The sequence below is a fragment of the Oenanthe melanoleuca genome, chromosome 7, assembly GCF_029582105.1.
Source record: "Oenanthe melanoleuca isolate GR-GAL-2019-014 chromosome 7, OMel1.0, whole genome shotgun sequence".
Classification (NCBI taxonomy): domain Eukaryota; kingdom Metazoa; phylum Chordata; class Aves; order Passeriformes; family Muscicapidae; genus Oenanthe; species Oenanthe melanoleuca.
This window is the reverse complement of record NC_079341.1, coordinates 18231882-18254535: the sequence shown is the minus strand read 5'-3', so window position 1 is coordinate 18254535 and position 22654 is coordinate 18231882. Positions and strand designations below refer to the sequence as shown.

Here is a 22654-nt window from a genome sequence, read left to right as displayed (position 1 = left end):
TGTGCAATTTATGTGATTCTTCGTGAGGTGATTTAGCTCATTAAATCAGCAGAATTCTGCTAGGTTGGATTTCTGATAAAGAGGGAGCTAGCTGGACACAGAGCACAGAGCTGGCTATCCTGTGTATGCTTTGAAATAATTGAAATCTCTGACCTCCAGCATAAACATATTAGTATCCATCATTGCCCTGTGTAGCAGTCACTGAGCCAGTAGCAATCTCAGTTACATGGATTTTATTTTTTGAAATAGGAAAGCAGACTTCCCTTTAAGGATTCCCAGTACTGAAAAGAGGTGTTGAAAGGGGTGGGCTGAAACCCTGGGTTAACTAGCTCTTCCCTCTCTCCCTACTTTGGTGTATTGGAGAGATAGCACAACAAAAAGTGTGGTCTTTGCCTTGCAGATTTGTGCTTGAGGCATCCCTTCCAGCACTCTCTGACATTTGAAGCTTGGAAAACTTGCAAGTGAAGAAAAAGAAAGCAGAAGAAAAATTTATTGAAGCTTCCAAGAAATTAAAGGTGTTATGGTTTGGACAAGAGGAAAAGCAAAAGGCTGGAGAAAGAGACTTTCATGTGACCAAGGAGAAGGCGAATAATGTGTTGGCAGTAAACAGGAAGATGGTGGAAGAGTGTAAATCATCCAAGAGCAGAGCCTTGCTAAAATCTGGAATACTGGAAATACAAAAATGCAAAAGCATATTACAGCAGTAGGACTTCACTAACCCCTGGATATGCTGTTCTACAAATTCTGTAGAACCTTAGTTTTAGTGCAGCATTCAGCTGGCAGAAGCACTTTCCATCTTAGCATTGAGAATATGAACATGGGAGACCTAAGTTCTAACTGAAGCATGAGGTTCATGTTAGTCTCCAAAGAATTCTGACATTGATGTTGAGTGGTCACCGAGAGAAAAGGCTAGCTGAAAAAATTAACTTTGTTTTTCCATAGGTAGAAATTTAGAAGCTGCTCAAGATCATAGAGAGTAAGTCAGTGAAGATAAATAGATGTACAGAAAGCATGTCTGTCTTAGGAGCAATTTCTTGCAGAGGGTTGGAAGCTGAGTATTTGGAAATGTATTATGACAGCAATCTCATTCTTGCTTCATTCTGTATTTTTCCTTAGTTGTGTATATAGCTTCGGCCACCAAAAGAACGAATGTGTGGATGGACTGATTTGGCCTACTATAGATGGTTTTATGTACTGACTGCAGTTTACCACAGTATTTCTTAACTTCTGGAATGAGTTTAGTTTCTTCCTCTCAAAATTGAAAAGGGTTGTATTTGTTTGTTTAACTTGCAAGTGAATGTAGGAGTAAAGTTTCTGTTTTTCCTTTGTTTAAGTGTTTTCCAGAGGCTCTACCATTATACTGTAGTGAGAGCAAATTTACAGTGTTTTCAGAAGTTCATTATTGTAAATGGGTGAGACAAAAAATTTTGATGCGTGCCGATACAAACTAAAGAAAAAAAGTCCAAAATTTATCTCTAGAGAAGGGCCTCGGTTATGCAACTTGAATTGAGCGTTTCTGTGTGAAACAAGTAACAACATAGTTTCTTCATCACAGAACCCAAAAATCCTATTTCAACATAATACAGTAAGAAGAAATAATATATAAATATAGTTTTTTACTAGCAGGATTAATATATTGACTTCTTAAAATACCTGCTACATCATTTCTGTCCGAGGCTTAACATTAATAGTGTGAATGTCTTGATGATAAGTGCTAATGCCAGTGATGAAAATTGTTTCAAGCCCTTAACTTAAAGAAAATTATGTGATGGGAATATCTGTAATACCAGAAAGATAATGTATTAACTTTGCTCAAGTATTGTGAATGAGTTGTGCTAAAAAGGCTTTAGCTGAAAATAGTTCCTATTGTGTGGGTGCTGTATGTGGAACATACTTTCAGTTTTTATACAGGTTTCCATCACTGTGGACTGGGTATAGGAGGGCAAGTTAAATATTCTTTCAGTGTTTCCTGCAGTGATATTCCTATTCTCACCCTGGTTCAGTTTCTTGCATCAGCAACTTTATCTTTGGGTGTTTGCTGGGAGAAGCAGTTTCTGTGCCTAACAGCATAATTATGTCATCATATTTTTGGAAGTATTTTTAGGTGGTAATAACAAGGTAGTGCCATAATAAAAGTATGGGAGCAATGAATCTAAGGCAGATCAAATAAAGTAGTGATCTGTATACAGTCTGGTGAAAACATGGCTGCCTGAGGGTGGCTTTAAAATTTCTAATTCTGTGCTTATGAAAAGTTAATATTTCCAGAAGGAATAGGCAAAAGATTTTTAGACATTAGATTTTTATCACTACACAGCTTGTTTTCTTACCAAGCCAAGCAAGTCCAGATGGTGTTAATACAGAACCTAAAGTACTAAGTTAGAAATTATTTCAAAGCTAGCAGATATGTTCATGTTTGTGCTGTGCAAAAGGTTGATTTATAATGCGTTTTGAGGCTTATGGAGTGGAACACAGAACTGTACTAAGATTTGTGTTATATGTACAATACATTTAAATACTGATCTGGTTTAAAGAAACCACCAACAGTTGTGTGAAGAGTAACAAAGCTGGATAATTAGTTTAGTTCTTGAGAGAAAAGCACTAAAGGTTTATTTTAAAAGTATAGGATGCTGTGATAGTAGAAATGAAAATCAATGTAGAAATGTCTTGATTGAAAAGAAATGAAAACCTTACTTCACAGCTAGATGGCTGCAAGTGATAAGGGAGCCTTAAAAGGCACTACTAAACTCATTGTTCATAGTGTATAATTTTAGGGCATCCTGTTGTAGGATGTACAAATTTAGGATAAATTAATTATTAGAACTTTACTACTTTCACAGGCATGGTGAGACATTATATTCCTTGTTCGAACTTTTCTTTATTGGTTTTTTTTTTTTTTTAGTGTGGAAAGTATGGAATGAGAAGATTAGATTCTGAGGAAAGGTAGTAAAGTTAGCAGCCTAAGATACCCCTCCCTATAAATAGGTCTTTTCATTTGGTCTGTTTTTAGAAAACAGTCATCACTTTTGGTTTGTCATAGCAACTGGTGTTTCCCAGAGTATGTTGATTGTACATTCGTAAAGGAATATTTCATAATCAAAGAAAGCTATAATTTTTGTATGATGCTTATTAACATCAACATTTCTTTATAATTTGCAGATTGCTTTTACAAAAACATTTGTTCAGCATTATGCTTTTATTATGAAAACACTGAAGAAAAGCCATGAATCAGACACCATGTCTAATAGAATTGTGCATATCAGTGTTCAGTTATTCAGCAATGAAGAACTAGCACGCCAAGTAACAGAAGAATGCCAACTGCTGGATATTATGGTCACTGTTCTATTGTACATGATGGAAAGTTGCCTTATTAAAAGTGAGTTGCAAGGTAGGTTTAGTTGTTTGTTTCTTTCTTTCCATGGATAATAAATTGGTTATAGAGGAAATTTAATCTTTCTTTGGTGGTCAATCCACCCTTCTGATGCCTTTCCAAAAATGTAATGGATCTAGCAATATATGGTAGAGGATGAGACTCAAAATTCCCTGAAAATATGAAGGTATATATATATGTATGTGAAGGTAGTTATCAAGAGTGATATCTTTATCCTTTGGTTTGTGGGGCATATTTTTTAGTAATGTTGCATAGAATGCAGATTATTACCTTGCTAGTACTTAATTTGTTGCATAAAGTGCATAAGCAACCATTTGAATGAAAAATTATATACACAAATTGAGACCTGTATTAATTTATAAAAATATTTTCAAAGAGTTTCAAAAGTTATTTGCAATATTTAAAATTGTTTTAATTTTTAAAACCTGTGATTTCCTTAATAAAATTTGATATAATTAGATGAGAATAATGTAATAGTTTGTCAGTATATCATTTTGATCAACCTTTTGTTTGACAAAGTGGCAGTTTGCATTTGAGCTATTGTAGACTGTATAACTTCTTTAGTGAAAACAGCTGTTCTGTTTTCACCCTCCTTGTTTTACCTGTCCTTATATGAAAATGGCAAAACTGAATCTTGCTGACATCTGTCATTGACACTTTTATGTGCCTAACAGACTGGTGACCTCTCAGCCCTCTTTATCCTAATTTGAATCTGAAAGTATCCCCTAGACAGGCTGAGTGCTGATGCTAAATAAGTATCACAAACTTCTGCATGAAATTGTATTTTTTTCCCTAAAGTATCCATGTCTGAGAGTCCACTCTATGTATCCTAAACCAAAATGACTGAAAGGGAGAAACAGGAAATCCTCATTCATCTAGCTATCAAGAATGTTCTCATTCAGCAGGACTTCAATATGAAAAATTCTTCCGTTGCCCTACATTGATTGCTTTACAGTATTAAAAGGAAAATGCTGGATATTTAACGGTTTGTATATCAAGTGATTTTTGCTAAATCAATGCCATATTGGTGGAATAATTAATAATTAGTTTAGTGATTTAAAACTATTTCTGAGCATCTTTTGAATGTTACTTTTTTGTCAGTATGGTATGTTACTGGTGTGGTGGTAAGGTTCTGTAATGGGTCACAATTTCAGTACAACAGAAAAAGGCTATGACTGTGATTAGTCATTTTCTGAAGAATCTTCCTCGTAATTAATGAATGTAAACTTGAGCTGGTAGGTTAAATATTGCTAGATATATTTGTGATAGATGTGTGAGAAAAGACTTAACCCTTGGAGAAGCTGTTCCACCATTTCCTTTTCTCTTTTCCCAGCACCAGTGATTTCTCTTAACTGAGTTACTGTTACAGAATTATAGAATCTTTTAGGTTGGTCATTAAATCCAACAGTAAACCTAGTACTGCCAAGTCCACCTCCTGGATATATCTGGTTCTTTTCAGTGTTTTTACAGCATTTCCCCCTCACTACTTTATATATAAGGGGTTGGGCATACTGTAAATGGACAGAAAAGAAATGATAAAATTTGTCATTGGAGTTTTTCCCTCTCATGTTCTCAGTGGCTTTCTTTTGCATTTCTTTGGGCTTGTATCTTGTGTTTAGTTCAAGTTATCTCTTATAGCGCTGGAAATAGTGCACCAGCCTATGCTGGTGAGATAAATTAAGAAGAATATTGTTTGTGCAGCTGCTGTAAACAATAGGTTGTTTAGTATTTGAATGAGACAAAATTTACAAATCCAGCTAATGGATAGGTGGAGAAAGCATGTTTGAGAGGAGCAAGGAAAACATGGAGCAGGACTTGTGTGTGCTATAGCATGTTTAATTTGCATTGCTTACAGATCCTAGTTGTCTTTTGAACAGCTGACATGTACTTAAAATGTACAGTTCACTCAGGGTATTTGTGGACAAACTATTTTAATGAAACAGTTGTCCTGGGTTGATACCAACTTTGTGTTACTAACTCAGCTTACTTCTCTCATACATAGTGTGAAAGCATGAGGGGTGGAAATATAGATGCAGATGATGAAACTGGCTCCGTAAGGAGATTTATGTCCATATGTTCTTAGAGAATTTTTTCCTCTCTATCAGCACTTTCCTTCTAATGAACTTTGTGTGGGAAAAGGACTTTATTTATAGCCCCAAGGAAAAAGTTTTGGTAATCATTTATCCTTTGAAAATCTCTAAATGACTTTGCATTAACCCTGGCTTGTAGAGTACTCTAAATGAAAGGCAATGCCAGTGTCCATTTGAAGTACTTTGGATTTGTCTAATCTATACTGGGATAGATGTAATTGTTGATCCTTTGCAAAATCCTTCAGCAGATTCAGTCAGAGATGTTAACCCTGTTTTTGGACAGACCACTGTGTAAAGGGTAATTACAGGGGTCCTTCAGTGCATTTGAATGGAGCAATCCCCAAGGCTGCTCATCAGATGCAAGATTTTTTTTTTCTTCTATTCTTCTTTCTGACCTGGGTACTGGAAGTTGTTTTGCTTGGATGGTGAATCCAGGAGCAATTTTGTTTCCCTTCTGGTCTTTCCAGAAGTTCCTCTTATGAAAAGGAAACAAAAAAATTTGTTTGACAGATGTAGAGGATGAAATTCTATAATTCGGGGTGGGAGGGAAAGAACCCCCCCTCCCTGATTTCTTATTCTCCTTTTCTAGGAACCTTCTCCTGCCCTAGTCTTGGACAGGCTGTATAAACCCTCTCTCTGTCCCAAATTCAGAGTGGAAATGCTTCGCTCTGCTCTTTGCAGACTCAACATGCCAGTGTAGGTTTTGATCACCAGATTATTTCTTGAATGCTCTAAGGTACCTTGCTCACTGGGAGTTTGTCGAATTCAAAGTAGAATTTGGGTGTTTGTGGTAGGAATTGTATTGTTTGGTTTTTTTATACTTAAAAGTATTGGAGGAGCCATAGCTGTGATGGTTTTACTAATGTGCTACTTTCCAGAGTTTGTGACACTGTTCAAAGTTTAAGTGACTTTTGCTAAGTGGGATCTGTGTTGGTCAGCCCATGATGAAAAACACTCTCAGGTACCATGAAAGAACCATTTTAGTTTTCTGCAGTTTTCTCTATGTGTGTCTGATCCCAGCATTACAGTACATCCTGATTGTTATTTTTGCATTCTTTTGTAACTTTATTAATAAATGAAAAAAATTACTTTGTTTTCTCCTTCTGTTTTGTTGTTTTCTTTTTTAAATCTAGATGAAGAGAACAGTTTACATGTTGTGGTGAATTGTGGGGAAGCACTACTGAAGAATAATACTTACTGGCCCCTGGTTAGTGATTTTATAAACATACTTTCACACCAAAGTGTGGCAAAGAAATTTTTGGAAGATCACGGTCTTTTGGTAACATGGATGAATTTTGTATCATTTTTTCAAGGTATGTGGCTTTTGTAATCAGTACTAATACATGAATGTTAAGGCAGTTAATGTTCACAGTAGAAAAATCCCTCCAGTGCTGTATGTGAATATTTAGTCTGTTAGTATTGCCCCAAGATTGTATTTCTTGAAGAGAACAGTATATTCTAGAAAACAAATTACAAAAATTATTTAATCGCTCTTTTTCTTGTGTGAAGTAGTTGAAGAGCAGTCACATTACACTTAGTCAATTGAGATCCATGGCGTAAGAATTCTGAGACTGTACTTAAAGTACAGATCACAACTGTAAAACAAACTGTTTTACTGGTGAAGTTCTAAATTTAAATATATGGGAAATTATTATGATAAATCTGGATCTTTTTCTAAGTGTTGCTTTTAAGAAATTTTTTAAATTATATTAAAAAAATATTTTAGGATGGTGTATCTCAGTACTGATAAATGTTTAGTTTAGGAAGTGGACCAGCATTGAGATGTTTTGATTGACTGAGTGACATTCAAAGTAGAAGTTCATGTCCCCTGAACACCAAGGACTGCAGTTATTAGCCAGTCTTTTATCTCTTATGGTATATTTCTATTCAAACTCAGTTTTATCAAATATTTTGCCACTAGATAAAATAGATTCTTACACATTGTGGAGTTGTTTTTAGGGGTGTGGAAATGCATAATACTAAAAATACTGAATTTCATTTAGCCTTGGTTAAATCTTGGGTTGTATAATTCTGTTTAAATCTTTGAAGGTATGAATTTAAATAAACGAGAATTAAATGAGCATGTGGAGTTTGAATCACAGACATACTATGCTGCCTTTGCTGCTGAGCTGGAAGCCTGTGCCCAGCCAATGTGGGGTCTGCTGTCACACTGCAAAGTTAGGGTAAGGCTAACATTTCCCTGTCATGATTCTTGGTTTTATTAATGACTTATCCTAGAATTCTCAAAATTGAAAGGGCTGTCTTTTGTGTTTGGAAAGACTTTGGTTTGGCTGTCTTTGTCTATTTAAATAACATAAAACTCCAGTCAACTCAGACTCTGAGTATAGTGAGTGTGGAATTTATGCTTGTGCATAATTTGTTGTCTCCAGTACTGGGACAACAAGTTCAGGATGTGTGCAGTTATTTCATATGAACTGTACATATGGAATAACTTCTAATCTAATGAGGAACTTGATAAATGTCTCTGAATCATTCTTCCTTTATTCAGTGAGAACAGAGATACAGAAGTCATCCTAATGTGTTTCTAATGTTGGCTGTGTCTGTGAATAGACACTTCATTATGATGGAGAATGTTGTAATTTATGGGTTTGTGTGGTTCTCCTGTCAATTTGAGGTGCAAACCTCTTAGGTTCTGGCATCACATGGTCTCCAAACTACAGCAAAGACTTGTTGCTATTTGCTAGACTGTAAATTACGTTACAGCAAAAATGGAATCCATCAGCTTTTAGGAATACTTAACATATGAAAATGTTTTTACTGTTTTTCTGTGGAATAAATACTTACTTTTGAAATTAGCTCATTAAGATATGTAGTAGTATCAGTGAGACAGTACTGCCTGGATTGAATTGCACACTGAAAAACTGTGCAAGCAGTCCATGTGATTTTTAGAACAGTTTGAATCAGGCAGTTGCAAAAGCCTTTCTGTGATGTAAATTACACTGATACAGTATGAATTTGTCGATTTATGAGTCTGCATTGGTTTTTGAAAACTGAATTACAGCTTCTGGCTCTTTGAAGTGTTCCTTTCATTTTTGCTTAGGGATGGGATATTCTTTGTTTTAAGGCCATGCTCCTCTACCAGTTGTCTTGTCTGTCATGTCTTCAGCCACATGTTCGAACCTTTTTGGTCATTCTCAATAAATCTGAAAGTGTTAAAGAAAGTTCATAGCTTAGTTGTTGTACTTAGGGAAACCTGGTGGGTTGGAAGAGATTCCAGCTCATGTCTCACAGCATAGGGAAAGCCAGCAGAGCTTGGCCCTCACAGAGTGTGTAGCAATAGGATGGGATCATGGCTGTTGTATTTCCTAATGAGAAAAGGTGCCTGACTGAGGTAGTCACCACTTGTGCAACTTTTGGCTGGCCTGAGCACTGCTGCCTTTTGCATGAAAAGTGTCATTGGATATCCTGAGAGTGTGAGGCAAGTCTGGAGTCTGTGTTTAGGGGGAAGGGAAGATTAAAGGAAAAATCTGTTAAGAAGAGAGGCTTTGCAAGTTCTGCTGATCACAAAGCAATTTGGTTTAGCTTCTGTTCTACCTTTCCTTCTTGCACACGACTGCCTCTCTCCTGGAGGGCAATGTACAGCTCTAGTCCTGAAACATGATTTAACCTGAAATATAGTTTAGTTTTATGGCCTTGTCACAGAGTTATATCATACAATCATAACAAGGTTTGCTTACCTTTTAAATCTATGCAGTGATGTGGTAAGGTATCATTTAGGGTGTTTTGAGTTAGCCGAATGTAAGGACCTTTTTAGTAGACAGAACTTGTAGGCCATTAGCTATTCCTTTCAGTTGCATGGAAAGACTTTATTTTATGCTTACAGCTCTAAATTATGGGTAAAAGTAAATGAATAAATAAAACAGTAGTAGGCACTGGAGCCATCTAGAGGGTGAGTCCTATGAGGAGCAGCTGAGGGAGCTGAGGTTGTTTAGCCTGGAGAAAAGAAGGCTTAGGGGAGTCCTTCTGATTCTCTGTAACTCCCTGGAAGGAGGGTGTAGCCAGGTGGGAGTTTTTTTCTTCTCACAGGTAATCAGCAACAGAACAAGAGAAAATGGCATCAAGCTGCAGCAGGGGAGGTTCAGGTTGGACAACAGGAAGAATTTCTTCATGGGAAGGGTGGTTAAGCATTGGAGTGGGCTACCCGGGGAAGTAGTGGAGTTCCAATCCAAGTATTCAAGAAATGACTGGACCTGACACTTAGTGCTATAGTTTAGTTGACAATGTGTTGTTCAGCCAGTGATCTTGGAGGTCTTTTCCAGCCTCAGGATTTCTGTGTACTGTAAAAATATTCTTGAAATCATTGTATTTGTGTGTAGTAGGAAAACAATGGCACTTAAAACTGTTTTGGCTCATGTAAGTGTGCTGGTTTCTCTTAACTGCAGGAAACACAAGAATACACACGCAATGTTGTCAGATACTGCCTTGAAGCGCTTCAGGACTGGTTTGATGCTATCAACTTTGTAGATGAGGTAAATATCCTTAGTGAATTTAAGCAAAGTACTGTGGAAATCTGATTAAATTTCGAACGTGATACGCTCTCTATACACATCTAGCTCCCTCTCCTTAATTTAACTGACTATTCAAGCAAGTGATCAAAAAAGGGTTGCCTTGCTGAAATTAGTTTGTAGTTAATACTTCCAATGTTATGTCCTAAGATCCTTTTTTTCCCCATAGAGTCTTGGTGATTTAGATTTGTGGGTGCAGGCTTAAGCTGTGAGTTTTAAAAGCAGTGCTATGGATACACTGCTGTTGTGCTGCATGAAGAGCCAAATAAAGCAGGGGCAAAACAGAAGTCCTCTTCTGCTTTGGCAGCTGGAGAGCAGCTTTGCCACTTGGCAAACCATACTTAGTCAATTCAGAGTGCCATTAGCTTCTGGGGTCTCAGTAAGAGAGAAACTACAACTGCTTGAGGAAAACTTCTGAATAATCAGAAAGACAGGGGAATGAAGTACTGCTAGATTAGTGGAAAGTAAGGCTATCAAATGAAGACATACAAGATACTGTCCTTGATGGTTATGCCAAAGATATTTGTATGTTTGGTTTTTTTCAATATATTATATTAAATACCTTTATTTTACTTACAGCCAGCACCCAACCAAGTTACTTTTCATTTGCCACTGCACCGTTACTTTGCCATGTTTTTAAGTAAGGTAAGCACATGCTGTAGTTTCACAGAAGGTGGAAATTCTCTGTTGGATGTAGTCACATCCAAGTCAACATGCTTGCTTTTGCTTCTAGGCTGTTAAATGCCAAGAACTAGATCTGGATACTATCCTGCCAGATCAGGAGATGCTGATGAAACTAATGATTCACCCACTTCAGATTCAGGTACGGGCAGACTTCTGACTTAACAATAGGAAGGATGTCTTAATTGTGGAATATAAAAATAAGCCATATGTGACAGTAGTAACTAGAATACAAAGAGTAGTTATGGTAACATCTTTTTTTTTTCCCTTCCTATTTCCAAAATTTTAAAAGTGGCATTAGCTATCACACTCTGAGAAGCACATAGTGATAGTATTCACTGTAGGTCTTCCAAATTGGTAGGAAGGACCAATCCTTTGAAAACAAAATTGTAATGTGGGCAGAATGGAGTGCAGGTTGACAAGAAACCCAAATCTGGAAATTCTGTATTTTAAATTGAGAGTGAATTCTTTTTATGTTCCCTGAACAGGCAAGTCTTTCTGAGATTCACAGCAATATGTGGGTTAGAAATGGTCTACAAATTAAAGGACAGGCCATGACTTACGTGCAGTCTCATTTCTGCAATTCAATGATTGATCCTGACATTTATCTGCTGCAAGTAAGTTATGTTTTCTGAGATGTCAAGCCAATATTGTTTACCTACAAACTATTGAATAGAATTAATTTAATAAAATTAATTTACTCTTTTTCTACAGGTCTGTGCCTCTAGACTGGACCCAGATTATTTTATTTCATCTGTTTTTGAAAGGTAGGACTAAAAGATGAAAGCTCTTGTTGAATGTTGTGCTAGCTGTCATGCTAATTTATAGTGTATAATAGAAAAATTGCGTATCTGGTACATGTCTTCAGTGTTACGACTCTGCCTAGCCAAAACTAACACTTACCTAAGAGCTCTACTGAAAGAGGCATCTCTTGATTTTTAACAGAATTGGCTTCTGATTTACAGGACAGTAATGAAACTTCAAGTATTTGTTTTTTGAGCATCTTTAGGGTTTTTAAAGTTTCATACAAGTTCATATGCTAGGATATTCTATCCTGAAGAAGTAGGTAAATAGAACTGCAGTTGTAAGAGGCACAGAATGTTTACTTTTCTGGAAAAAAGTTGTAGTTTGAACATCAACTGATATGCATTAGTTTTTATATGTTGATCAATATAAGGTGTTTTCCTATGGAGTGAATATCACTATAGCACATTCCATTGATAGTTAAATAAAAATTGAAATTTAAAAAGAAGTGGGTTTTCATGTAGGTTGACTTGCAGTTTTCATTTGAACTTTTGTATTTCATTTTAGGTTGTTGTCAGTGCTATCCTCAGTTTATCAGTACATTTCACATTGGTGTTTTAATGTTGGAGAATGTTTAATTGTTGTTTCTGGCTTTACTGTTTGCTATATAGATTTAAGGTGGTAGATCTGTTAACGATGGCATCACAGCATCAAAATACAGTTCTTGACTCAGAGCATGAAAGGTCCATGCTGGAAGGAGCCTTAACATTTTTGGTCCTTTTGTTAAGTCTTCGTTTACATTTAGGTAAGAGTCACTACTTTAGGAATATTTGTATGTAAATAACATTCTTACACCTTCATTTATATTCAGCACTTGGTAGATGCCATAAAGCTGTTTAACCATATAGTAACTTAAAGCATTCAACACTGTTTCATCTTTGCCAGTTACTGAATTTTAATCCCTTGTGAAATAGAAATAGATATAATCATAAAAGTGGAGAAAAATTACTTTAATGGAAGTGGGTGATTTGTGTAGGTGATGAGATGAAAATTCTCTATCTTTTCCAGAAAGACAGCAGTTTGAGTTTGTTCTGGTATTTTCTCACTGAGATTGTGCCTTTCATAATATTTGCACGCCTCGTTTTTTCCCCCCTGTATATTTATGGCACTGTATCATTACTTAATATTAATTTGTATCATGTTTGACAAGCTTTTAATGTCAAATGAAAACGGAATGTGTGTTTTAAAATCATGCTGTTTTAATAGCTTTTTACATTTCATTGTTCTAGGAATGACAGATGATGAGATCCTCAGAGCGGAGATGGTAGCCCAGCTGTGTATGAATGACAGGACACACAGTTCATTATTGGATCTCATATCCTTGGAGTATATTCACTAATGGGCCTGAATGAGAATGACAGGTGCCTGAATAGTAGTGACACTTGAACAACATGTTTTTAGGTTACATAATTTAAAAACTGTGTGAGGGTGTGCTTGTATATACTTACTAGCAGAGGCATTTGCTCCAGTTTTGGTTCTTCTTACAATAAATGCAATACTGTTTAATACTTAAAATTAGTTTTGATACAAAAGCTGTACTGGTCTTTAGAAGTCTTTTAGGTGTGAAGTAAAGCATCTGTTTTCCAGCAATGTCTAGGAAGTTAAGCCAGGTGTCACTTTTGTCTGGATTTGAGCCTTTGATTTTTGCTAAGTTTATGCCAATATGAAAAGAAGGCATTCTACTTTATATTGGCTTTTGCTATCAATAGCTGAAAATGCAAATAATAGCAATTCTTCATGGGGAAAGAATAGCAAACTCAAAGAAGACCTTCTGCACAGGCATTAGAGTTCATGTCCCGGAACAGTTGACCATAAATATGCAGGTTTTCCTGCTGTCACTCATAGGCTGCCTAGGCAAATTGAATAGCTTGTGGATGCATAGAAGAGCTTGCAATCCAGGGATAGGTATTGAGCAAAAATATTAGGAATACCAAGATAGTAAAGGATGACATTGAGATTAACAAATGTATAATAATAATTTTTATGATATTGATCTAGTAACTCAGTCAAGTATGTAAAATAAGCAGTTACTTAGAACAATTCACTTAAGTGAATGACTTAACTCATGTAAAGTAAGTGAATCATTTATATAAGGCATCACTTATCACTGAGCAGAAGTTTAGTTACTTGTAATTGCTGCTTGTGTTTTAAGGTAATGTCAGTAGGTCACCAAAAGTGAGAACTGTGGAATCCAAGGTGCAGAGTTATTTATTATATATATTATGGATCCTGAGCTATTTGCTTGCTTTCTCTGCACTTGGATGTAACTGCAAATTATTCTCCCTGTGAAGAGAGAAAAAGTGTTTCTAAATAAAGACAATAGCAGAAACTTTATATGCACTACAGGCAGTGGTTTTTACTTTTTTATACAAAGTAATAACAGCTTGAGCCAAACATGTAGCAACTCTTACTTTAGAAAGTTTGGTGTCCTAGCTAGGAGGCTTAGATTCTCTTCAGTAACAGTTACTGTTCTTAGCAGCTGGAGCATACAGACCTCTTGTGGTAAGCACAGAGCACTGCTGAGATGTGGTCTGAAATGACTGACTGAAAATATCAAGAGGGGAGTGAAATTCTGTGTCCTGCAACTAAATTAACTTTGCTTTCCTTAACATAAGCATTACATTCCAGAAAACCCTAATCCTAAAAGTGGTATTATTCCAGGAAGCTTAAGCTTTGAATCAGTCCTGTCAGCAGTTGCTGATTTTAAAGCCCCTGTTTTTGAACCTGGAGGTTCCATGCAACAAGGAATGTATACACCTAAAGGTATGGTGTTCTCTTGCAGCATACTCATTGGTAAGATGCCTAACCAGGTTTTGTTTGGTGTTGTTGTAGTGGGCTTTTTTCCTTAAAAAACCCAAAAAGCAAACCCAACCTACCAGTATTGGAAACTCCACCCCATCCTCCCCATGAAAAGGCCAAACCTACCACCGCCACTAAAACCCTACAGAACTTTCTCATTATTGTCAATTGCTTATATTTAAGAGCATTGCTAAAGACTATCACTAGTCTTTAATAAATAGATTTTGATCTACAGTGAAAATTAGCTTCTCATGCTAATCAACTACTTTCAGAAAGCAAATGAAAATGGAGAAATGAAAAATTATCTTATTAGTGTTTTACTGATCTGCATACTTAATTATTCGTATGATTTAAATAAATCTCATGTATATTTAGTACAGTTTTGAACTGTATGCACGGGTGAAATGTCAATTGCAAAAATACTTTCTTTGAACTTCTCCACCTTTTGACTATTGAAGATACCACAATACAAAATTCTTTATTTTATGTTGCTTAACTGTATTAGTATCCTATAACATTTTTTGCAGTCAGTAGTGAAGGGCTAGAAAAAAGTTCAGGCTAGACTTTTTATAGAGTATTGTTCTGTAATTCTGCAATGCATACAGTGCAAAAATGACAAGTTTCTTTCCCTGACCAGCTTGTCATCTAAATTGGACTCAACACAGCACTGGTATATCAAAGGAGAGAAATAATTTAAGAACTCAGTGTTCCATTACCGTGTCCTGTCACTGAGCAGATAAGCCTGTAGAAATCTGAAATGCTCCATGTTCTGTGGTTGTGCTGCAGGCTAATAGCAAAACTGAAGAGGGATTAACTCATTCCTCCCCCACATACCTCTCCTGATTACTGGGAAGGTTAGAGTCTGGAAATTTTGAAACCATTTGGTTTTGTGGATTTTTTGGGGTGGGGGTGGCGACTGATGTAGGTACTAGTATTGTAATAACATGTTTGCCAGTTTTTGTACTGGGAGATTGAAGTATCAATAAAGCTCTTTTATACAAATTAACAACTAGTGAAGTAATTTTGTGAAACCAAAGTTTTGGGAATTGGTTAATCTTGGGTCTTTGATGTAATTAGGCAGCTTAACACCCATGTATCTAAAGTAACTTAATTGTAAATACATTTCCTTATTGTCCTGTCTGGTTTCATTACATGCTAAGTCTTTTTCATCACACAATGTGAAGAAAAGAGAGATGGATTATGCTGGTTTTAATCATAGTACTTTGTATTTAGGGAATCTAATGCTAGATAGCAGTGTCTGGAGTTTTTTGTATATAGGTTTTTTTTTTTTAACTTAAGTAAACAATTTATTCAAGAGGTAAACTGTCTTAAGTGCCTCATCTATAGCATTGAATAATGAAGTGGTTTATAACGCTATACAGATTCCCTTTTTTCTTAAAGTAATACAAGCTGAAAAATCTGCAGGAATAAAAGCTGACATGGCTTTCTTTACCCTCTTAAGTGTTTATATTTTCCATAAGACTATATAGGTTTTCAAACCCTTTGTTTATAAGAATTGTAATTTGTGGCCTGTCACAGTTAAAGCAAGTCATCATCAGATCAGTTCCCTCTAATCCTCTAATCCCTTGTTTCCCTAAATTTGAGGGGGCGGAATCTGCTTTATGTTCACAGATCCCTAGGTTTTGCTTCCATTAACCACCATTTAAAAAAATAAAACCATTTAAAAAAACCAACCCAAACCAACTTCCAGAGCCAGGATCTTTCTACACACTGTAGATTTGTGTGCTGAAGATGAGCTGTATGTGCATTTCCAATATTCACTGTATGGCTCACTTAGTCCTTTTTTCTCATTATGCATTAGCAGCCCAAACAGCCTTAGTGTGTGTTTCAGACTGCAATACTAAATTCTGTCCAGAAAAAAGGTGGGGTTTTTTTTCCCCACAAGCTGAGTTTGATCATATTTCATACATAATGGAAACTTTGCTAAGTGTTCTCCCTCAGCAGTCTGTGAGGATATCTGTAGAACTGTTAGCCTTAGCAGGGGTTAATATATAGAAGATAGACCACTAGTATGAGTATAGACACTTGTCTTCCTGCCTGGGGAAAATTAATCTCAGAAGTGTGGTAAAGCTGCTTATTTCTGCCTGTGGAAACTTTGAAGAATGTTGTAAGCACTTGTGTTACGCCTGCTGGTGGAGCTAAAATTCTGTATCCACTGGGTTTCTTCCTCATTTTGAGGTCATTGAATCTTGCCTTCTTTTTTTTGTGTCATGAGAGCTAAATACTTCAGAACAATTCATAGAATTAATGTCTTCATTTGGCTTTAGATTGGAATTTTGTTTTGTTTTTTAATAACTTGTAAATAGAAGTAAAAAGGCCATCAAATGGGATACTTTTATGGACTGTTTAGATTTTTCTGTTTGTGATTGCTCTGAACAGCCACTCTGGATGTCACTTTAGGGCTACTAAATTAACTAAGATTTTAATGCTGAAATCATGAATAGATACTAGTTATAAAACAAAGGCATATTTGTGAAGGATTGATCACATATTATTTGATACAAAGCTTGACCATTCTTGATACTGAACAAGAAATTGTGTTGCAGCAAATTTTTTTTACTGCAATTAATGGTAAAATATTATCTACTTGATAACAGCTCCACAGTCTTTACTTACTCCCTACTTTCAAGAGGCTTGTGTTTATCATGTACCAAGTGAAAAATAATGTAAACCTTTTCTCACATGTACTTGGAAATGAAAAAGAGCAAAATGAGGTGTATAAAGAAATGATGCATTGGGGGTTGCTTAACACAGTCTTATTTTTTTGTTTTGAAACCAATCGAAATTTGCAAAAACTATTTTTCTATTTTGATAAATAGTGATAATTATTAGTATAGAAAGTATTATTAGTAAGAATTATTATAAATTGCTGTAGTTTGCCAGGATAAAATATATAATAGAAGTGACATAATCAAATAGGTAAGAAGATAGTCTGAAATAAATAGTGAGGTCTTTAAAGAGAATGTTAACATGTAATTTCTTTTAAACAACAGCTGAAGTTTGGGATAAGGAATTTGACCCTGTCATGGTAATACTTCGAACAGTTTACCGTAGAGATGTGCAGTCTGCAATGGACAGATACACAGCATTGTAAGTTGGATCATTTTTAGAAATGCAACATTATACTGTTGCTCCTTCCACAACAAATTGTTTGTTTTCACTGCCAGTGTTTATCAGTGTTTTCAAGCTCCAGATTTGTTCTTGATAGTCTAAATAGTCTATAAATTTACAACCAATATCAGAGTTTTGGTTATCTTAGTCTGTTACTCTTCTATAAATGTTTAAAAATACATCTGAAGGGCCAAAGATAAAGTAGTGAATGTCAGCACTGATAAAATACTTATACTAAAGATACTGTTTAAAAATCATTTACAGCTTACTCGAAGTAGTCTTATTTGTTTTTATTTAGTTTACTCTTAGGTACGCAAAGCAAAGTTTATCTGTAGTGGCAGGTTTCTTCATTATTGCAGTATTTAACAGTAGTTTCAACATTTAACATTTGTTTCAACAGCTTAAAGCAAAGTGGCAAATTCCCTGGAAACCCATGGCCTCCTTACAAGAAGAGAACACCACTACACCCAAGTTACAGAGGTCTCATAAAGCTTTTGCACTGTAAAACCCTGCACATCGTGCTCTTCACACTTCTTTACAAGGTACAGTCATGATTCACATTAAGTGCATTGGTTTACTTCCATGTTTTTTACAGAAGTTCTTGGAAGCATGACTTTTTAAAGTTTATTTGGTGTAGTCAGGTTCAATTTTATATAATATTTTTGGTTTTAGTTTATTTTTCAAGTCTAGTAGGAGTTTTTTTCCTACTACTTTGATTATGTCATGAATGATTGTTTCATATATAGACACACTGATCTGTACCCAAGTGGATGAAAGATCCTGTTCTACTTTGAGGAACACTGTATTAACCATCAGAGCTACCAGTTTTTCCATGATGGTTTCAGGGAGCACCGTGGCATGAGTGATGTTCCTTTGGCTCCTACTGCAGAATTTTAAGGCATCAGCAGTAGTATTCAAAAATACACAACTTTAATGGCTTTAAATCCTTAATGTCAAATAAGTCTCATAACTGCAGTTGTTTCTAGTATCACTTCCCAAATACATTCTGGCTTTTGATAATGTTGCAGCAAATGTTTTTCAGGGCTAATTGGTGCCTTTAAGTTATGTTTGGTTTTATCTCTGATAGTTGGCTGCTGTCTTCAAGAGAAGCACATCCTTTTTGAAGACTCTATTTATCAGAAAATGGACTTTGAATCTGTACTTAGAAAGTGTTTTCAAAGTTGTGTGCTGCAGAGACAGATGAGGGACTATAAAAATTGCTTTGTTTGCATAGCATTTTTCCTGGGCAGACTTTTCCTTTTGTGCTCTTTTAAGGGCTCCCAGCTTACCTAAAACTCTTACTTTGTTTCACTGTTAAATTTCTGTTGAATAGAAGATACCTGTTGTACTACAGGAAGAATGGTGAAGAAAAGGAGAGCTTGAGACTACGTAGAAGATAAATAATGTCTTGACATGGAACAAAAATGTAGAATATAGGGAAGGAATGCATCATCTTTTACTGTCTTGCTTGGGTGTCTTTGGCCACTTTCCCTCTTATTCCATTAAGAACCTTCAAGGGCATAAATCTTGAAAATCTTAGCCATTACTGGGCTGATATTTTAACTGGAATACTTTTCCACCAGATTTATGGATGGTGAAAAAGACATAGTGGTTGATCCTGTAGGTTGGCTTAAATAATGCCCACTCTCTTTGTGAATTTCTGCCTATTCATGACAGCCTTTATTATATCTCCTGGCTTTTGGGTCTTCCTGTGGAACAACAGTAAGCTATTGGTGTTGTTACTTTTCAGAAACGTTGGTCAATACAAATTTTGATTCCAAATGGTACAATTACGCGTGCTCTTCATATTGACAGAATACTGAGCCCCCTTTTTGATTAACTAACCTCTATCATCTCAGATTTGGTTGGGATTGATTAAATCAGCTCCTCAGTCACTTTTTAGAAAAGCTGTTGAAAAACGATACTATTTTTAAGAACTTTGTGTCTCTGATGTTTTTAATGGCCTTATCTACTTAGAAAATTCATCCATTCAAAACCAAGTCATAGTTAAAACTTTATTAGGCTACACTCTAAAGATACCAATTTGTGTAGTAGCTTGTCTACAGTGAAATTTGAAATATATTTTCTCATCTAAGTTTTTGGTAACTTGCATTTTTTTTTTCCATTTTCTTTAATTCAGAATATTCTCTAGAGGAAAGTTGTCCTGGTTTTTAATTTTAGCAGTAGTGGTTCTTCCTCTCAATGCATTGGAAATTGTGTTAGGAAAAAGATATGGGCATTTATTAATTTAAAGATAAGGTCATTTATTATTTGTAACTAGAAAAGATTACGTGAAGGTGGTTGTGAACTAAATTAATGTTAACCTTTGTGGTATTCCCAGTTATGCTGGCATTGCCCCTAGGACTAGGACCTTGTGAGGCCTTTGGTGGCTGCTCGCATGAAAAGGGAGGGAGGGCTTGGAGCAGCTTTTTGCATGTGACTGGCAGTAGTGGTGTCTGTGTCACTCTGGGGTTTGAGTAAATCACAGCTTGAACCAGTAATAGCTTTAAGGTTCAAATTTGTTTGACTGGAAAGACATAAAATCAAATTTTGCTTTTGTGTTGATGGGCAAAGATTAGGTTTTTTCTAAAGCTCAAAATAATTTGTAATCAAATTTTTAAAAACAAACAAAAAAAGTCTACAAAAACTGAAGACCCCAAAATGTATTATCCAGACACTCTTTTTTAAGTTTAGATGTACTGAAGCCTTAATCTTCTATGATGTGTCTCTTTTCTAACCTAGATATTAATGGATCATCAGAATTTATCAGAGCATGTGCTTTGCATGGTTTTATATTTGATTGAGCTGGGGTTGGAAAATTCTCCTGAACAAGAATCAGATGAAGAGGTAAGAATAAATTCCATCATCTTCTTCAAAATACAAAAGTGTTTTTTAATGATTCAGTATACTTTAAAATTAGATTTTACCGTAGTAGTTAGAACAAAACATCTTTATTAACTTCTATAGGGAGCATCTAACACAAACATACTGTTATGAGGAAGAGTATGGTATCTTGTTATGTTTCTCAGCAGTTTCTGTATATGTAGTCTGCTGACACAGATTGATTAAATATTTGCTACTCTGTAAATTAGTACTAGAAGTGGTGCAAAAAAACTTTAAATCATTGAGTCTAAAAATCTCTAAATTTTCAACTAAAACCCTTATCACTGAGCATTTTATTGCCACAGATACGTATCTTCTAAAATATATGAATTAGTCAGAATTTTCATTTTACATTTGAATATAGGGAGCCATTATTTTTGTGATTCCAGATTCCCTTCTATTACCATAGTTTTTTTTAACTGGTCAGCACTTCTTTTTGACTAAGAATTTGGCATGTTTTTTTCCAGAGATTAACTTCTGTATAGTTCTGACTTTTTATATGAATCTTCGATTGTACAGCTTTGGATTACTCTCTGGAGTTTCTTTTACTTCTGCTAGCTAGCACTAATGGCTGAATTTGATTATATTCAAATAAAATCCTTAGACCTATGTATTTATCAGTCCTCATGGACCTCACATCAGTTATCAAAATTTTTAAGAGGTGTATTAGCTTTGTTGAGGAACATAATGTTCAACATACCGTTCCTATCTCATGGAGATATTATGGCCTCTGTAATACAGTTACAAAAGCAGCACAAATTATTTTAATACATAAGAGAGAGTATACCAGGGTTTTCTTAATTGTTCTAGGAGTCTGCAGGTGGACAAGAGCGTTGCCATGATAGTTGGTTTCCAGGCAGTAACTTGGTTTCTAACATGCGTCACTTCATTAACTACGTCCGAGTGAGAGTACCAGAAACTGCTCCTGAGGTGAAGAGAGAACCACCTGCAAGTACAAGTTCTGATGGCTTAGCTTCATCACAAGTAAGTAGATACAAATAACAAATTCTCTAGGTTAGTTTAAGTTGCTGCCTGTATTGGAAATTTTGTTATTTTGTTACTGTTTTTATGAATTCCTTAGGGTATTTTTTCCTTTAGTTATTTTTCCTATATGTACTGAAATGATGCCTCCTTCCAAATGATGTATTTAATGACTTTTTTTGTCCTCAATCTACCAGAGTTCAAGGCGGAAGAGCCTCCAGAGAGAGGTAGATCTGTGTGCAGTTTGTTCTCCTAAGCGATTAACTAGCAACTTGCTTTAATTGTGCTCACCTTGGCGTTGAGTGGAATCTTCTAATTTTCCTGAATTTCCTTTTAATTCATATTGCAAGGGCTCATGCTTTTTTCATGTTCTTGATGGTAATCTTAGGTGGTAGGCTTAAGCAATAAAATACTTTTACATTTTTAATATGTATTTGGAAATAAAAGCTTCCTATCAAATATAAAATGCTGTTGATAGCTTACTGCTTGAGCTTTGTGTTTAGGCCTGTTTGATCATGGCAAGATACTACTAACATTTAATAATGTAGAATAGTCTTAGAATTCTTGAGGCTAGGTAAGTTTAACCTTATATTGAAAGTGTTTTTGAAATTATTAATAGCATTTTTTTGTTGTTGTTGTGAAAACAAAGGAATATGTAAATGAAAGGATCCTGAAAGATACATAGCCAGTAGATGATACAATCTCTGTGTCAGTGCTTGTTTTGTATCTGTTGTATACAGCACTTCAGATTACTATGTGTCAGATGTAGTGAAATACAGTAGATATTGCTTTTGCATGTTCATGTCAGAAAAATAGACAAAATCTCAAGTTGGGAGATGGCATGAAATAGATTGAAACATAAAGAAGGTAGCTGAGATGATGGTCAGAATCCCATTTTTATATTTGATATCTCTTAATTGCCCAGCCTTCTGAGGAGGAGAGGGTAAGATGTTAGTGAATTTCATGTTCGTGTTCAAAACCTTGAAGAATTATTTTTCTGCTCTGGATTTGGTATATGTATCCTTAATTTGATACTGCAAGCAAAAAATGGGCTCTGTCATTAATGTAACTATTCATATGCTCATAGCATGTTCTGCTGGCAAACAGGGATATGTGGCTTCTGGATTTTACCTAATAAATCCAGATAAAATGCACAATGAACATGAGGATGTGTGGGCTTACCTGTGACATAATGAGTTACATTGCCCAACAGTGCTCAGTAGACTTGAGTAAAGGCATTTAAATGACATAAAGATAGTGAAATCATTACTATTCTAGAAGAACTAAGGAAACAATAGTTGGGTAACAGAACTGTAAGTTAAACTAGAGTAAATCCAGTTGTTAGTTGTTTTGGTATGGATATTTTCCTT

General features: G+C 35.5%; 1 protein-coding gene across 1 annotated transcript in view; it reads left to right on the top strand.

Moving 5' to 3' along the window:
• UBR3 (ubiquitin protein ligase E3 component n-recognin 3) overlaps positions 1 to 22654 on the top strand; it is a 79705-nt gene that overhangs the window by 5952 nt on the left and 51099 nt on the right. The window contains exons 3-17 of the mRNA XM_056496449.1: positions 3157 to 3385; positions 6612 to 6791; positions 7528 to 7661; positions 9882 to 9968; positions 10584 to 10649; positions 10738 to 10827; positions 11174 to 11302; positions 11400 to 11452; positions 12101 to 12234; positions 12719 to 12806; positions 14113 to 14252; positions 17303 to 17399; positions 17821 to 17962; positions 20163 to 20267; positions 21114 to 21287. Coding sequence (XP_056352424.1) covers positions 3157 to 3385; positions 6612 to 6791; positions 7528 to 7661; positions 9882 to 9968; positions 10584 to 10649; positions 10738 to 10827; positions 11174 to 11302; positions 11400 to 11452; positions 12101 to 12234; positions 12719 to 12806; positions 14113 to 14252; positions 17303 to 17399; positions 17821 to 17962; positions 20163 to 20267; positions 21114 to 21287 — 1848 coding nt within the window. The remainder of the gene's footprint in view (positions 1 to 3156; positions 3386 to 6611; positions 6792 to 7527; positions 7662 to 9881; positions 9969 to 10583; positions 10650 to 10737; positions 10828 to 11173; positions 11303 to 11399; positions 11453 to 12100; positions 12235 to 12718; positions 12807 to 14112; positions 14253 to 17302; positions 17400 to 17820; positions 17963 to 20162; positions 20268 to 21113; positions 21288 to 22654) is intronic.